Source organism: Thamnophis elegans, chromosome 10 (assembly GCF_009769535.1).
Source record: "Thamnophis elegans isolate rThaEle1 chromosome 10, rThaEle1.pri, whole genome shotgun sequence".
NCBI classification, from domain to species: Eukaryota; Metazoa; Chordata; class Lepidosauria; order Squamata; family Colubridae; genus Thamnophis; species Thamnophis elegans.
In genome coordinates, this window is record NC_045550.1 from 65,250,742 (window position 1) to 65,269,055 (window position 18,314).

General features: G+C 47.1%; 1 protein-coding gene and 2 non-coding genes across 3 annotated transcripts in view; all 3 read right to left on the bottom strand.

The window, feature by feature from the left end:
• The window catches only part of EIF4G1 (eukaryotic translation initiation factor 4 gamma 1), a 189,446-nt gene that overhangs the window by 76,286 nt on the left and 94,846 nt on the right, over window positions 1-18,314 (bottom strand). The window contains 10 exon segments of the mRNA XM_032225132.1: window positions 583-687; window positions 2,270-2,506; window positions 3,744-3,890; window positions 5,305-5,502; window positions 7,485-7,658; window positions 8,550-8,669; window positions 10,142-10,275; window positions 11,855-12,029; window positions 13,370-13,458; window positions 17,097-17,942. Of these exon segments, the coding sequence (XP_032081023.1) occupies window positions 583-687; window positions 2,270-2,506; window positions 3,744-3,890; window positions 5,305-5,502; window positions 7,485-7,658; window positions 8,550-8,669; window positions 10,142-10,275; window positions 11,855-12,029; window positions 13,370-13,458; window positions 17,097-17,942 (2,225 nt within the window).
• LOC116514492 lies at window positions 8,416-8,496 on the bottom strand. Its single transcript, XR_004256130.1, has one exon. It is a non-coding gene; the product is annotated as a small nucleolar RNA SNORD66 (small nucleolar RNA).
• Window positions 11,720-11,795, bottom strand: LOC116514491. The gene has a single exon (XR_004256129.1). It is a non-coding gene; the product is annotated as a small nucleolar RNA SNORD66 (small nucleolar RNA).

Below are 18,314 nucleotides of genomic sequence, written 5' to 3' on the forward strand. Positions count from 1 at the left end.
TTTCATTTCTCCCCTCCAGCATTCCCCTCTTCTACTTCCCCTCCCCCTCAGACATTCCTTTCTCCCCTTCCCACCATCTCACCCTCCTTACATTCCCTTCTCACTCCCTCTTAATTCCTCCCTCTTCTTTCCCTCTACTCCTCACTTCGGTGTATTTCTACTATTCATTAATCTATTCATTTTGTAATTTACACTAAAATTATAAGAAAAGAAAAAAATAGGAAAAGAAAAGGAAAAGAAAAAAAAAAGAAAAAAAGAGCAACAGTATACAAGTGCATTCATTGTTTTGGAAATTGAATCTATATTTCCACCCTCCCCCCCTCCCCCCCCATGAACCCCCCTCCCTTTTTTAATTGCACAGTATTTAAGTGATTGTATAAAGGAAAATGAAAATGAAATAAAACAGTTTTCAACAAGAAAACAACCAAGCACAGAGGGCGCCAAGGCCCCCCCAATTCCACCCAGCTAGCCTTGGGTGGTAGAGGCTTGTAATTTATTTACCCAGCTGCCCTGTCCCAGAAGAGAGGGAGGGGACTGCCATCTAGCCCAGGGTCCAAAATTGAGCTGCTACCTGCACCTTACCCGCCTGAGGTCAATCACATCCTGCAGCATGAACCGGATCCGCGAGGACGTTTTCTTCTCCTTGATTATTTTCTCCATCTGGTTGAAGTACTGATCCATTCGAGGCTAAAGAGCAAGAAATGGAAGTTTGCTTGCTTATTTGGTGTGGGACAAAAAGAAATGAATAGGGACAACATGCTAGAAACAGTACAGGCTGTTCTTGAGGTACAACGGTTCCTTTAACGACCGTTCTAAGTTACAACAGCACTGAAAACAATAATTAGAAAGGATTATTATAAAATATGGAATAGAATGTATAAGTGGCTAGAAAACAGAAGCCAAAACAGGAAATTGAAGGGTGGTTTTTTTTTGCTTTTTCTAAACAAGTATTGAATAAAAATTAACCAAAGTTTCTAATTACTATCAAACTTAAAGTATCGACTGTAATGTAAATATAATGGTGATATGAAGAATTATTGTTACAACTGTGAGCACAACTGTTATTACACTATTACAGATGTTAAAACCGATAGGAAGGCAATGGAGGATGGAGAACTGTTCTGACTCCCCTCTGCTTACACCAAAGCACGCCGAGAAAAAGATACTTCAAGGATTTATTAACACACAGACTAGACCTTGGTAGCAATCCAGCACAGATTAGACGTTGGCAGCAATTCAGCACAGACTAACCTTGGCAGAAATCCAGCCTGCCAAGCTAGCCACGATAGTTTCTCCAGCTCTAATAAATACGTTGATTCCTGCGACGAGCGTGTGGAAAGTCATTCCTTTTATAGTCTTGAGAGGAGCCTAATTACCACCAGCTGAGTTCAATTATCTCCTGTAACTGCGTAACTGTTCTTTACGCCTGTTAGCCCGCCGTTGCCGGATATCCAGAACCAACTCCCTTGTCTCCTCCACACTGCTCCAATGCATGACGTCAGTATCACACTCCCTTGTCTCCTCCCCACTGCTCCAAGGCTCAGGAGCCTCCCTGGTGGCTAACCAGCCTCTCTGCACCCTGCTCGGAGTCGGAACCCTGTCCAGGGTCCTCCACATCCTCCAGAGCCGACTCATAGAGCCCCTCGCTGTCGGAGTCTGGTGGCAGCTCCAACGGCTCCTGCGGGGCCACAACAGAGAGCTATAAAAGCTAAAAAACTGAGTAGTGCAAATGGATGTGGAGCTTTAAGTTAAGCCAAAAGCACAGCTCCATATCCATTTGCACTACTTGGGTGAACCTGAGGACACAGATACCCCCCCCCCCCAAAAAAAAGTGGCCTCAACTTCTAATAGGATGCAAATGACCAGCTGTCTTGCAAGGAGTATAAATCCTTCCATTCTCCACCATCTAGTCAGAGCCGAAGAAGCTTCTTGGATGAGAAGTGAAACGTCTTTAAAGAAAAACCAGGAACTCTTGGGAGGAAAAAAAAGCACCTTTCGGACACCCACAATCTGGATGACTTGAGACTCTCTATGGGTACCTAAAATGCAAGGGGCATCTAATGCTCCTTACAGCAGTGTTTCTCAACCTTGGCAACTTGAAGATGTCTGGACTTCAACTCCCAGAATTCCCCAGCCAGCGAATGCTGGCTGGGGAATTCTGGGAGTTGAAGTCCGGACATCTTCAAGTTGCCAAGGTTGAGAAACACTGCCTTACAGGATAAGAGAATTACTGCTTTCTCCCTTCCGCAGCAAAGGGGTGAAGAGGTACCTTGGCCTTCTCAAAGTCCAGGTCTTTGCCGATGGTCGTCAGCAGCCGACAGAGACACTCCAGGGACTCCTCGTCGTGGTTCTTCAGCAGCTTCACCACGCAGTCGTGCATGATGGCCTCCGTCAGCATCTTGAGCTTGAAGAGCTCCCCAATGAACTTGATGTTGCCAAGAGAGCGCCGGCGGGCTTTGTCCCTTGCATCATCCAGCTCCTCCTTTAGGCGGGTTTTCTCTTCAGGCTGCCGAAGAAAGAAGAGATTTAACGACTGTGGATAAAATGACTTTTCAAAACCCTTAACTTAAAAATGATCCGTTTCAGCCATTTTTTTTTAACAACTCCCCAAGTCTAGAGAAGTTGTGCATAAAATGAATGGGGTGATGGCCTGATAAGTTGTCCATTTGAGGCTAGTGAGATTCAAATCAATTCTCCTTTTTTCCAACAGCAGACCCGTGAACTTCACTTCCTAGAGCAGTGATGGCGAACCTTTTTCGCCTGGGGTGCCAAAAGCATGCGCACGCCCATCCCCATAATTTAATGTCCCCGCCCCACGCTGTGCCCCCTGTGCATGTGTACGTGAACCCCCACCCGCTGCCCCGCGCATGGCTTCCTTGGAGCCTGGGGAGGGCTGAAACAGACTCCCCCGGAGGCCCTCGGGAAGTCAGAAATGGCCTGTTTTCCTACTTCCAGTGGGCCCAGTAGATCCTTTTTTGCTCTCACCAGGCTCGAGGCTTTCTAGGAGCCTGGGGAGGGCGGAAAACAACCCAACACGCAAACCGGAAGTTCGGGAATGGACTTCCGGGTTGCCCGTTGGGTCATTTTTCTCCCTCCGGAGGCTTCAGGAAGCTTCCTTGAAGCCTCCGGAGGAAGAAAAACAGCCCAACGCACAAACCGGAAGACCGTTGCCAAGTAGCTTCAGGGAAGCCTCCGGAGGGCAAAAAACATCATATTGTATACATGATGTACAATGACAATAAAGGCTATACTAAGATTTGCGATTTTAATCTGATTGTTATGTGCCTCCTAGTGTTGCTTTTGGTGAGATGGAGAGCTAAGCAAATTAGATAAATTAGATAGATAGATAGATAGATAGATAGATAGATAGATAGATAGATAGATAGATAGGAAGGAAGGAAGGAAGGAAGGAAGGAAGGAAGGAAGGAAGGAAGGAAGGAATAGACACATACAAACATGAAATTATAGCTATAAATAAATGACAGAAATGATTGATAAGTTATAGATAATGATAGAAATAGAGCCGGGAAGATGCTAGCTGATAGATGATTGATAGGTGAATGATACATGATGTAGATAGATGGATGGATATAGACAGATAATGACAGGCAATGAGAGGGAGGGAGGGAGGGAAGGGAGGAAAAGAGAGAGGGAGGAAGGAAGGAAGGAAACAAGCCTAAAATGTCAGCATCCTTTAGGCCTTGGAACCCAAGCTCCAGATCCTTATGTTCCAGCTCACTTACAGTAGCCGCCTCATCCATCTCCTTCTGCTTCTTCTCAAAAATCTCATCATCATCCTTGTCTTTCTCAAACTCTTTCTGGCAGCGGTTCAAGAGTACCTTGCGAAAGTTCACCATGACGCTAGGTTTATCAGTGGTGGGGACTTTTAGCTGAAGAAAAAAGACAGTTGAGGATCACCATGAGAAGACAGCCAGGTAAGCTCTCCGAATGCCCATTAGTCCAAGTACCGCATACAAGAAATTAATTATCTGGTCGCAATCCTATCACATAGGGTTTATGCTCATAGGACATTAACCTGTTTACTGCCCTGTTTCCCTGAAAATAAGACCTCCCCAGATAATAAGCCCAATCGGGTTTTTAAGTGCATGTGCTAAAATAAGCCCTCCTCCAAAAATAAGCCCTCCTGGGCAGAAACTTTTTTAAAAGGTGCCTGCAGGCTCAGCTCCTATGTAGCTCTGAGTCAGTGCAAGGGAAGTACCATATTTTTCGGAGTATAAAACGCACCTGAGTATAAGATGCACCAAGATTTTGAAGAGGCAAATTTTAAAAAGTTTCTGCACTCTGCAAACCTCCCAAAAATGGCTCATTTTTCACGAAAGTATGGATAGCCTTTAGGAGGCTTATAGAGTGCTCCTGGGGGTCCCCCCAAAAATGAGCAAAAAAAGGCCTGTTTTTTCTTTAAAAAAAGGGGGGGGCATGCATAGCCTTTAGAAGGCTTAAAGAGTACTCCTAGGGGCTGGAGGGGGGGGGGCAAAAACCATTTTCCGCTCATTTCTGCCCTCCCCAGCCACCAGCAGCACTCTGGAAGCCTCTTAAAGGCTATGCACGCCCTTTTTTTGGTGAAGGGGTTGGGGTTTCGGGAGGCCCAAAATGCTGTATTCAGTATATAAGACGCACCCAGATTTTCACCCCCCCTTTTTTTGGAGGGAAAAAGGTGTGTCTTATACTCCAAAAAATACGGTAATCTAGTCTCCTCTCTGAATTGAAACTCCTTACAATCTCTCCTCTCTACCACGTTGGTATTGTACATTTGTTCATGTGTTATTATGTATATAAAGAAGTTAATGAATCCTGCTGAATCAGTTATTTGTGTGTTCTCCGGATGTGATTTCTCCTGTAGACTCTGACACTAACCTGCCACTTTCACGGCCCAGTTCTGAACACACCACAGCCCAGTAGTAGGACACAAACTTAGAGTTGGGGACTCCTGAACTAGGTAACTTCTAGCAACTCGGTTATAGGGGACTTCGCAATTCTGGGAATGGACTTTCCCGCTTACCTATAGTATCTAAGTCAGGCTTTTGACATTCTAAGGTGTGTGGACTTCAACTCCCAGAATTCCCCAGCCAACCTGGGGAAGTCCACACATCTTAAAATGGCCAAGGTTGGGAAATCCTGATCTAAGTGGAGATGCTATATGTGACAACTGGGCTACAACCACCCGTTATCAGCATCTACACACCCTATCCTGGAAGGCACTTAAATCCACTGTACTTTAGAAGGGGAGGTGGGAGCGTGTAACACCTGTGAGAATTGGTGGGCCTTGATTCCTGGAGATCTTACCCCCATAAGGCAACGGCACATGTTGGCATAGGCAACGGAGAAGTTTGGCTCAGAGATGGCCTTCTCGAAGATGAGGTCAATGACGCCCTTGAGACGTTCTTCCGTGTCAATGGACAACTCGGTGACCTGCTTCATCAGCTGCTGGAACATCTGCGGTGTCAACTTGTTGAGGATGCTGCGTACCCGCCGGAAAAGCTCCTGTGGGCAGAAGGAATATAAGGGCTGATAAGCACTATGTGGCTTAGAGCTCAAAGCAATGCCAGAGACCCCACACAACCACTTGATAGTCTGTTTCCCTTTGCACCATCCCAGGGTCTTGTAATCACCAGCTGTGACCTTCCCAGATCAGTAAAATCAATGCCTGATCCGTTTGACAATGGTGCGAGCCACTGAACTGCAGCGATTTGCTTAACGACCCTGGCAAGGTAGGTCATAAATTTCAGGCGCTACTCATTTAGTAACCACCTTACCTAGCCATGGAAATGTTGGTTACAATTCAGTTCTGCCTGTATACATAGTCCTTGACTTACAACTATAATTGAGCCCAGAATTTATATTGCTAAGTGAGAAATTTGCTAAGTGAGTTTTGCCCAGTGGTGGGATTTCATTTTTTTTTTTACTACTGGTTCTATGGGCGTGGGTTGGTGGGCATGGCATGGCTTGGTGGGCGTGGAAGGGGAAAGATACTGCAAAATCCCCATTTCCTCCCAATCAGCTGGGACTCGGGAGGCAGAGAATAGATGGGGGCGGGGCCAGCCAAAGGTGGTGTTTATCGGTTCTTCGAACTACTCAACATTTCCGCTACCGATTCTCCAGAACTGGTCAGAACCTGCTGAATACCACATCTGAACCACACCATCGTGAGTTCTGCTTTTCTTGATAAATGACAAGATGTCAAGCTTGCAGGAGGTACTGAGAAGAAGGCTGCAATCCAGTGGTGGGATTCAATTTTTTTTTACTATTGGTTCTGTGGGCGTGGCTTGGTGGGCATGGGTTTGTGGACGTGGCAGGGGAAGGTTACTGTAAAATCCCCATTCCCTCATCATCAGCTGGGACTCGGGAGGCAGAGAATAGAAGGGGCGGGGCCAGCCAGAGGTGGTATTTACCGGTTCTTCGAACTACTCAAAATTTCCGCTACCGGTTCTCCAGAACGGGTCAGAACTTGCTGAACGCCACCTCTAGTTTTGCCCCATTTTACAACTTTTCTTACCACATTTGTTAAGTGAGACTACGAACAGGTTTGTTAAGTGAACCTGGCTTCCCCATTGACTTTGCTTGTCAGAAAGTCGCAAAAGGGGATCATTTGACCCCGGGACACAGTGAAGGTCATAAATAGGAACCAGCTGTCAAACATCCGAATGTAAATCACATGATTGGGTTTTGTGAAAAATGGTCATAAGTCATTTTCTTCAGTGCCATTGTAACTTCAAACGGTCACTAAATGAATGGTTGTTAAGTCAAGGACTACCTGAATATGTCAGCAGAAAGGCAGCCTAGCAGCTACATTGGGATGCTGAAGTTGTGTTCAGGGAGCATCCACATTTGTGTGCTCTGCCTCCTTCCTGCTATCTTCCTGTTGGAAGCTGCAATCCAACTGCCTAAATCTAATTTCTTCCCATTTTCAGCCATGGCTCACTCATGTCGCCCTCGGGCAGCACATCTCAAAACCTTCTTTCTCCTCAACACACTTGGGAAACCCACATCCGAAAGAGAGCAGGCGATCTTTGTCCATCTTCTGTGCTCCTATCTTTATAAACCTTCAGAGCAAGTGTAAACCAACGGTTGACCTTCCTAAACAAAATCTGCGCGATCCAAGCTGGCAGTCTAAAGAGCTGCCCACTCCCACTCCGGGGTGCTAGGAAGTGGGTGGGTGGGGGGAATAAAAGCTGTAAAACAGATTCAGCAGCAACAAGAAGTCGCTCCACGAGAGAAGCAACCTGAAATTAAGGAGAAACTTCCTAACGATTAATCAATGGAACAGGTTGCCTCCAGAAGTTGTGGGTTCCTCCAATACTGGAGGTTTTTAAGAAGAGACTGGACAAGCACCTCTCTGCAATGGTATAGTGTCTCCTATTTGAGCAGGGGGTTGCACTAGAAGACCTCTACGGTTCCTTCTGGCTCTATTATGATTGTTTGACTGACTGACTGACTGACTGACTGATTGATTGACTAATACCTACCTGAGTTTTTATGTTCTCAGGATCTTCTACTTCACTGGCACGCTTGCTGCTGGGCTTCCAAGCCTTCTCAGCCTTGTTCAACTTGACATCTTCATTTAGAGACACTGTGGTAATAATCTTACGAGGCTCCTTCCGCAAGCTTTGCTGGGAACGCCGTTGTCCTGGCCCAGCCGGCTGTGATGCAGGACAGAGGGAGGGAGGGAGGGAGAGAGAGAAGAGGGAGAGAGAAAGAGAAGAAGGAGAGAGAAAGAGAAGAGGGAGAAAGAGAAAGAGAAGAGGGGAGAGAGAGAGAGAGAGAGAGAGAGAGAGAGGAAAGAGGGAGGAGAGAAAGAAAGAAAAGAGGAAGTGAGAGAAAGAGAAGAGGGAGAAGGAGAGAGAGAGAAAGATAAGAGGGAGAAAGAGAAAAGGGCGGGAGGGGGGAAAGAGAAAAGGGGGGAGAGAAAGAGAGAAGAGGGGAGAGAGAGAGAAGAGGGAAGAGAGAGAGAGAGGAGAGATGGGAGAGAAAGAAAAGAGGGAGAGAGAGAAAGAGAAAGAGAGAAGAGAGGGGGAGAAGGAAAGGAAGAGAGAGAAGAGGGAGAGAGAAAGAGGAGAGGGAGAAACAGAAAAGGGAGGGAAAGAGAAGAGGGAGGGAGAGAAAGAGAAACGGGAGAGAGAAAGAGAAGAGAGAGAGAAAGAGAAGAGGGAGGAGAGAGAAAGAAAAGAGGGAGAGAAAGAGAGAAGAGAGAAGAGGGAGAAAGAAACAAAAGAGGGAGAGAAAGAGAGAAGAGAGAAGAGGGAGAAAGAAAGAAAAGAGGGAGAGGGAGAAAGAAAGATTGATTTTACAAACATTGCCGAAACAAGCATTCTAAAGAGAAGCATGGGCTCCATAGTTGGAAGCTATCTGTCCCGTCCCCCACCCCCGCCCAAAAGCTTTCGGGTAAAACAACTTGGGCTGCCAGATCAGTTCCTCGGTTCCATCACAGAACATCAGTGGCCCAGACACGATGGCACTAATTCGGAGTTCATCATGCAGACCCAGAGGGCAGGAAACGCCTCTCACCAGGATAAGGCCTCAAAGGAACATACCGGTCCACGGTTGGGTGGGGCTGGACGGCCCAGATTGGCAAAAGAGGGTGTGAAGTCTGGTCCACAGTTCATGGTGCTCAAACGTACAGGGTCCAGGGGACGCAGGGGCATCTTGTTCACCTAGAAGACCAAAAGCAGGACAAATTAACATGAGAGGCCTATGACGGTTTGCAAAAGAGTTGATTGCCTATAACCTATAAGTCTTGAAATTCTGTGACTTCAAAAGAACTTCAGATCCATCACAACTTTCTGGGACAAATCATAGCAGTCTTCATTATCCCACCATCTCAAGGTTCCCTTCGCACATATGTGCTAGTCGTTCCCAACTCTAGGGGGCGGTGCTCATCTCTGTTTCAAAGTCAAAGAGCCAGTGCTGACCGAAGACGTCTCCGTGGTCATGTGGCCGGCATGACTCAATGCCGAAGGTGCACGGAACGCTGTTCCTTTCCCACCAAAGGTGGTTCCTATTTTTCTACTTGCATTTTTTTACGTGCTTTCGAACTGCTAGGTTGGCAGAAGCTGGGACAAGTCACGGGAGCTCACTCCATTACACGGCGCTAGGGAATCAAGCCGCTGAACTGCCGACCTTTCTGATCAACAAGCTCAGTGTCTTAGCCACTGAGCCACCACATCCCACCATCCCAAGGGACTGCATTTAATGGATTGTGTTGCCTAGAACTGGGATGGGCAATTTTGCCTTGGTCAGAGTCCACCATTCATTTCCTGGCTCAGGTAAGAGCTGGGCATGACATCCCTGGAAGGGACCAGAGGTCAACCTGTAGTTTCTGTTTCCTAGTTTTTGGACGAGAGTTTAATTTTTTATTTACCTGTATCCCGCCTTTATTATTTTTAGAAATAACTCGAAGTAGAACAACACAACCTACCTTCCTCTTCATATCCCCCACCCACACACACACACATACACAACAACAACCTGGTGAAGTGGGTAGGGGTGAGTGTGTGACTAGCCAAAAGTCACTCAGCTAGTTTTCATGACTATAGAACTCACATTCTCCTCGTGATTGGCCCAAAATCACCAAGCCAGCTTTTATACCTAAGGCGGGCAGCAAGATTGTTGGTGGCGCAGTACTGGAAGATGGAAGAATTGCCTACTATTCAAGAATGGACGTTAAAAGTAACAAACTTAGCTGAGATGGCTAAAATATCAGCATACCTCAAGGACCACTCAGATGAGAAATACAAGATGGAATGGCGAAGATGGACTGAATATATTCAACATAAATATGGGACTAAGAAATTTCAGTTAGCTTATGAATGAATGAACAAGGAATGTTACAATTCATTTAAAGTGCTAAAGTTAAATAGTTTATTTTAGTGTATGATTGTTAAATGTTTATACCCTGTATTTGCTCTGGGAGGTTGGGGGGGGGGAGGGAGGGAAGGGGAAAGGTATACTATTGTAAAACTTATTAAAACTTTTTAATAATAAAAAAAAAAGAAACTCTAGCAAAGGAATTCTTCGATCATCTCATACAAGAGAGAGAGAGAGAGAGAGAGGAGGGAGGGAGGGAGGGAGGGAGGGAGGGAGGATTCTGATGGACATCCGAGGAAAAGGAACTGGAGGGACAGACCTTTTCCAACACCACGTCGCTGATTTGGGGTAATCCTTCCGGCTTTTGCATGCTGGCAAACATGAACTGAAACCCCAGCAGGAATTCCCGGTCGTATCTCTTCTTTTCTTCAGGGTTCAAGGGCTTCCACTGCTCTGTTAAGGGAAATAAGAGCACAAAGGCTGAAACCGGAGCATCCTTCAAGTAGGTCATATATACAGGAGTGGCGGCCCTGAACTTGTCGGGCAGCAGGTTTCTGTAGAGGGAGGTTTTTTTCCCGCGGACCGGAGGGGGGCGTGGTTTCGTGTGCTGCCTGCGTCTCGCGGACGGTGCTTCGCTTGTTTGCACGGCCAACGTTTTTCAATTATGACCACTTTAAAATCTGTGGACTCCCAACTCCCAGAATTCCCCAGCCAGCCATGCTGGCTGGGGAATTCTGGGAGTTGGGAGTCCATAGATTTTAAAAGTTGCTGAGGTTGAGATATGTTATAGATGTTTGCTGGCAAATGTGTTCCGGTGTTTCCCGAAAATAAGACCCAACCGGAAAATAAGCTCTAGCGTTATTTTTTTCAGGATGTTCATAATATAAGCCCCACACCAAAAATAAGCCCGAGTTTAAGAAGGTTAATTAGCTAAAGGGACACATTTAGTCTAGAGGTGGCATTCAGCAGGTTCTGACCAGTTCTGGAGAACCTGTAGCGGACACTTTGAGTACCGTGTTTCCCCGAAAATAAGACAGGGTCTTATTTTCTTTTTACACACAAAATATGGCTTGGGCCTTATTATGAGGGGAGGGTTTGTTTTGGGGTTGCTAGGCGGCTGATCTCTTGCAAGCGGGCTCCCAAAGAGCCGGGCACAGCCTCATGAGCGAATGGCTGTGTTGCGCTGTCGCAGGAGCGCAACACAGCAGTCATGAAGCGACCACACTCATGAGCAGCCACCCGGCAAACCCCCTTTCCAGCCGGGCCCAGCGCCATTCAGAAGCAAAGTCTTGGTCCCTGCAAATCCTCTTTTATTGACACGACTGTGAATTCCTTTCATTCACAGCCAGCAAAGCTTATCAAACAGTCTTTCAGAGGGTTGTTTATCAAATACCAACCTTATCTCGTTTGGCGAGCTGCCAAAGTAATAGTTCCAAACCGCAAGGCAAGGCAACACTTGGCACAGAATCTCTTATAGTTACAAACAGAACTTTTCTCTCTTGAACATGACGGAATTAACTGATTGTTTCCTGCAAAAGCCCCCTCCCCAATCACTCGTCTTTTGTTTCCCAAAGGAGGGGCCAATCACCTCCAAGGTGTGGCTTTACTCTCACGTCGGCCCTGCTTTCTTAGTTGTTCTTATCTTCTAACAGCTCTGCGCATGCGCACACTGGGAACAGGCTCCAGGTGTTCTTCTGCCTTGCTGCTGTCTAGCTCCATCTCTGCCTCCGACGCAGAGCCCTCGTCTGAGCTTTCCTCAACCCTCAGGATTGGCCCATGCTCCTCTCCAAAACTCCTCACTGTCTGACTCTGCTGCCAGCTCTGTTGGCTGCTGGTGGGCCACCACAACACCATGGCAGTAATCTAAGAAAAGCCAACCACTCCTTGGGTAATGAGTCTGCTCAGTTCCTCAGTTCCATCAGAGTTATCAGTGGCCCAGACACGATGGCTCAAAAGGGAGGTCATCACAGAAGACTCAATGGGAAGCCCCCCCCCTTTCCCAAATTGTAAGTGCTGCTCAGACCTGGCTCACCTTCCTTGTAGCGGTACTTTTGATCCGCTTGCTTCAGCTTCTCGGGATCCATCTTGTCCTCCTTCTGTTCCCAGGTCTCCTCGGCTTCCTCCTGGGAGCGAACTGGGACAGGTTCCTCAGGTTCCGGGGCTGGCACTGGGGGGTTGTTCTCGGTCTCAGAGCCCCCCTCGCTGACCTAAGAGGGGTAAAGCCAAAGAGATCCTATGAACTAGGTGGCAACGAACGCCTTTCTCTGCAGGAGGAGGAGGAGGCGTATTCATCTGTCATCTCTAAGCTCAAAAGGAAATTGGTGCGTTCTTTAACAGCAACACAATGACAACTGAAGCCCACAAGGTTCACAGGCAATTCAGGACTTGAAAAGCGCTGTGATAGATAGATAGATAGATAGATAGATAGATAGATAGATAGGTAGGTAGGTAGGTAGGTAGGTAGGTAGGTAGGTAGGTAGGTAGGTAGGTAGGTAGGTAGGTAGGTAGGTAGGTAGGTAGATAGATAGATAGATTGATTGATAGATAGATGATAGATAGATGGATGGATGGATGGATGGATGGATGGATGATAAAAGGATAGACAGATATGATAGATAATTATAGATAGGATGGAGATAATGACAGAAGATAGATAGATAATGGATGGATAGATGGATGGTGATAAAAGGATAGACAGATATGATAATTATAGATAGGATAGAGATAATGATAGATAGAAGATAGATAATGGATGGATGGGTGGATGGATGGATGGATGATAAAATGATAGACAGATAGATATATAGGTTAGAGATAATGATAGAGGATAGATAAATGGGTGGACGGATGGTAAAAAGATAGACAGATAGGTATGATAGATAATTATACATAGGATAGAGATAATGATAGATAGAAGATAGATAATGGATGGATGAATGGATGGAAGGATGATGATAAAATGATAGACAGATAGATACGATAGATAATTATAGATAGGATAGAGATAATGACAGAAGATAGATAGATGGTGATAAAAGGATAGACAGATATGATAATTATAGATAGGATAGAGATAATGATAGAAGATAGATAATGGATGGATGGGTGGATGGATGGATGATGATAAAATGATAGACAGATAGATATAATTATAGATAGGAAAGAGATAACAATAGAGGATAGCTAGATGGATGGATGGTAAAAGGATAGACAGAAAGATATGATAATTATAGATAGGATAGAGATGATAGAGGATAGCTAGATAGATGGATGGATGGTGATAAAATGATAGACAGATAGATATGATAGATAATTATAGATAGGATAGAGATAATGATAGAGGTTTAGGTTTATTGGATTTATATGCCGCCCTTCTCCCAAGGACTCAGGGCGGTGTACAATATAAAAGAAAACACATATTACAATATGGGAATTCTGGGAGGTGAAGTCCAGCCATCTTATACAGTTGCAAAGCTTCAGAAACATTTCATTAATCATTGCATTAGTCATTAATTAATTTCCCCCTGGTAACATGCAGGCTACGCACCTCTTTGAATGCATCCAGCAAATCTCCTACGGCTTCCTTCTTGTTCAGATCCTTCAACTTTCGTTTCCTCTTTGGCACCGATACGGCTACTAGGGAATTATACAGAGGGATGGAGAGACACAAGAGCTACGGGTAAGTCCAGATTAACGGGGAAAGGCACTGCAGGCAATAAACAAGAAGTTAGTGCGAAGTCCTGCTCTGAAGCCATTTTCCAGGGATGGAAAAAGAAGCATAGCTCATGGCAGAGATAAGAGGATGTTGCATCGCAGGAAGAAGCCGTGGCATCTATCGCATCTATTTGGGATATTTTGGGAGATCAGCCCTTGAACCTTTTATAAGATGGGAAAGGGACCAACCAGCAAAGGCAGAAGTGCTTAAACACTCGGAAGACAATAAATTCCTTGGTGTACAGAAAATACCTGTTGTGGCCGGCCAAGGGAGCTGGCAGCAGATTTGGAGAGTGTGGAGGTTGGATTTGATTTGATTTCATTTCATTTATATGCCGCCCTTTTCCCCAAAGGGGACTCAGGGCGGCTCACAATTCAAATCAGGGAAGGGGGGTACAGACAGAAAATAAAAAGACGAAACATAGCAATACATAATTTAAAAACACACAACAGTCATACCATTCGAGACGGGGGCAACAGCTCTTTAGCCCCAGGCCTGTCGGAACAGCCAGGTTTTAAGGGCTTTGCGGAAGGCCTGGAGGGTGGTGAGGGTTCGAATCTCCACGGGGAGTTCGTTCCAGAGGCCACAGAGAAGGCTCTCCTCCGGGTAGTCGCCAGTCGGCATTGGCCGGCGGATGGAATTCGGAGGAGGCCTAATCTGTGGGATCTAATCGGTCTATTGGAGGTAATTGGAGGTAATTAGAGAGGAAGACGGGCCAGTCCTGGAGTCTGGGGAAGGCTCTGAGGAAGGCTCTGTGTTGGAGGCAGAGAAGGGGCCAGGGCCCTCTGACAGTTATCAGCTGCCTTCAGAGTCAGACATCAGTGAGGCAGAAGAACAGCTGGAGCCTGTTCCCAGTGTGCGCATGCACAGAGTTGCCAGACGAAGGGAACAGCTAAAGAACAGGGGTCGACTTGGGAGTAAGGCCAAAAATGAATGGCCCCTCAGAGAGGAATTAAAAGAGGAGCAAAAGGGGAGTGGAGTTTGCAGGAGACATTTAGTTCGCTTAATTGGTTCGTGACTCTCCAAGATTCCTTGCAAGGTTTTGCAGATATCAGCCTGTCAGCTCTCCAGGCCAGAGAAGGTCTGTGGCTGTAAATCCTCCCTTGAAAGACTTTGCTGGATGTGAATGAGCAGAATTCACAGTCAATTAATAAAAGGGGTTTTAGTCAGGAGAAGGACTTTGCTTCATGCTCTTGGGAACCCTAAGTCAGAGGTTGGTAAAAGGTTCCCCCTCACACATATGTGCTAGACATTCTCGACTCTAGGGGGCGGTGCTTATCTCCATTTCAAAGCAAAAGAGCCAGCGCTATTCAAAGACGTCTCCATGGTCATGTGGCCAGCATGACTCAAAGCCAAAGGCGCACAGAACACTGTTACCTTCCCACCAAAGGTGGTCCCTATTTTTCTACTTGCATTTTTACATGCTTTGAAACTGCTAGGTTGGCAGAAACTGAGACAAGTAACGGGAGCTCACTCCGTTACGCAGCCCGTAGGGATTCGAACCACCGAACTGCTGACCTTTCTGATCAGCAAGCTCAGCGTCTTAGCCACTGAGCCACCATGTCCCTCAATACCACCCAGAAGAGAGAATATTTGTAATTCAGGGTTAAACTGTGGGGTACTGGGGGCTCTCTGAGTTTGGATGCTTTCTTGCAGACATTTCATTACCCAACTAGGTAACATTACTGGATTACTGTAACGCGCTCTACATGGGGCTGCCCTTGAAGAGTGTTCAAAGACTTCAGTTAGTTCAGAACGCAGCCGCGCGAGCGATTGTGGGTGCACCCATTTACACCCACGTCACACCTATCCTCCGCGAGCTGCACTGGCTACCCATTAGTCTCCGGACCCGCTTCAAGGTGCTGGTCGTTACTTATAAAGCCCTACATGGCATCGGACCTGGGTACCTGAGAGACCGCCTCCTGCCGATTACCTCCCATAGACCGATTAGATCTCACAGGTTAGGTCTCCTCCGGATTCCATCTGCCAGCCAATGTCGGCTGGCGACTCCCCGGGGGAGAGCCTTCTCTGTTGCAGCTCCAGCCCTCTGGAATGACCTCCCCGTGGAGATCCGGACCCTTACTACCCTCCCGGCCTTCCGCAAAGCCACCAAGTCCTGGCTGCTCCAGCAGGCCGGGGGGCTTGTGAAATATCCAGCCCCACGGTAACTGTGAATGTTGCGTATTTTAAAGTGTTGTTTTTGTTTATTTATCCCCTTCCCTTGTTTATTGTAAGCCGCCCGGAGTCCTTCGGGAGTGGGCGGCATACAAGACCAATAAACTTAATAAACTCAACTCAAACATTATCAGTTCTAAAAGGAAGTGGGGTTTGTTCTCTGTTTATATACAAGGGTCAGTGTTGGTGGGAATGTTCTTGGCAATTCCTTGACTAGCTGTTGCTTACTGAGTTGATAATGCCAACTCAGGAACTAGCAACTCAGGAGCTACCAACTAAGCTCAGAAAGTACCAACGAGCCCACAAATATCACCCACATATGGCAGCCCACGGTGAAAAGCAGGAGTAACCAACCCAAAGCCTTCTGATACCACTGAATGGAGTCATCTAAGATGGCAGCCTGCCAAAAACCATGCAAAGCTAAAGCTACGGGGAAGGATCTTAATTTGGCCCAAACTGATTCTGTGAATGGCTCGTGGAAATTGTTCTGAGGTGGTCCAGAACTCTAAGTAACCCCAGTCAGCCAGGCTTTGTGACAGATGCTGGATGCTTTAGTTCAAGGGTCGGCAACCTTAAACAGTCAAAGAGCCACAAAGGTCCTAACCGGAGAGTCCCCCGTTCAATTCTGGAGCCGACTGGAAGTACGGGTCCCCCCACCATAGAGTCTCCTCCTAGCGCAGCATCCTTTATCCTCTACCTGTCCTAACCGAAAGCCCTATCAATTGTGGGGCCGACCAGCGACAGGGAGCCACAGCAGAGGGATGAAAGAGCCGTTGCTGGCCCCTGCTTTCATTCAACCAACCTGGAAGACTTGAAATTTCTATCTCTATATTACAAAAGGGAAAATAAAGATTCCTGCATATCAATAAAGGAGAACATTTGTAGTTCTGGGTTGAAATGAAGGGGGTCCTTGACGCTCTCTGAGCTTGGCTGTCTTTTCTTGCAGACATTTCATTACCCAAACTAGATAACGTCATCAGTGCTAGCAAAGAGTGGGCTTTGCTCTCAGTTTATAGACAGTAGCTTGCCCTGCTGCTGTTGGTGGAGGGGTAGCGTTTCTCCTTGTAGTTTGTACTTCTCCAGCAATCAACACAGGGATAAGCAGGGATTAACACCAGACAAAGAAGCAAAAACAGTAACTTAAATCGAGGAACTAACAAGGAGAAAAACTACACTTCCATCAATACCGGCAGGGCAAGCTACTAAACTGAGAACAAACCCCACTCCTTACTAGCACTGATGATGTTACCTAGTTTGGCTAATGAGATGTCTGGAAGAAAACAGCCAAGCTCAGAGAGCACCGAGGACCCCCCTCATTCTGTAGATCACAGACTTCTTAAAGGTAGCATCCAGCTGGGTGGGAAAACGTGCTGTGGATACTCACCTTGCGTCGTCACTTCCATGGTCTCCAAGGGCGCAGCTACCGGTTCGGCACTCTGCTCTGGGACCTCGACCGTTTCCTCCACTTCCTCCTCTGGCTCCGCCTCCTCTTCCACAGCAGGTGCGGCCGCTGGGACAATCACCTCCTCGGGCTTCACCTCTTCAGGTTCAGAAATGGGGCTGATATCCAATTCGTGCTGTTCCTCCACCTCTTCGGCCTCTTGCTTCTCTGGGGTTTCAATCCCGGCAGGTATTGCCTGCTCTTCTGGCTGAGCAATGGGGGATTCCATGGCCGGTTCTGGTTCACACGGGGGCACCTCGGGCATCGCCTCCAGCAGCTCCTCCTCTAAGACCCCATTCGACTCCACGGCCTCCCCTTCGGCCACCTCCTCCTCCGGCGGAGGAGAAGGAACGGGAGGGGCACACGGCAGCGTTACGGGAGGCTCCTCGGGTTGAAGCGCCTCCTGTTGGGTAACCACTGTCTCTTCTTCTGCTACCGCCTCTTCATCCACCTGCGTTTCTGGGGGTGGCTGGGAAGGAATCTCCAAAACAGGGCTAGCAGCGACCTCTTCCCGAGGTTCTGTGTCCAAAATGATGGACTCCGGAGGGGGCACAAGGCCTCCTGGCACTGTAGTGGTGGTACTAATGGGCTCGAGGATGTCTTCAGGGACCTCCGGTAGCTCCTCTCTAGTGTCCACAGCAACAGGGCTCTCTGGGCGCACCAGCGTCACAGTGGCCGGCTGCACAGGCTCCGCCTCGGTCAGGGGCGGAGGGGGAGATGGGGAAGCCGATTTACTAGTCTCCAAGGATACCGGTTTACTTACTACTGGGCCGGTCTTGGAACGGTCATCTGGTGGGAAAGAGAAAGAAGAGGGTTGAGTCCTCCGGAACACAACAATTTATTTTCCATATTTTTTCAGACTATAAGACACACCAGGGTTTTGAAGAGGTTCCGTATTTTTCAGGGGTATAAGAATCTCCCTTTTCCCCACAAAAAAGAGGCTGAAAATCTGGTTGCGTCTTATACACTGAATACAGCATTTTTTTGCCTCCAGAAACCCTGCCCCCTTCACCAAAATGGCCTTGCAGAGGCTTTAGAGGGCTTTCTGAGAGCTCCTGGGAGCTGGGGAAGAAAGAAATGAGTGAAAAAAGGACCGTTTTTTTGCTCAATTTTGCCCCCCCCCAGGAGTCTTCTATAAGCCTCCTAAAGGCTATGTACAGT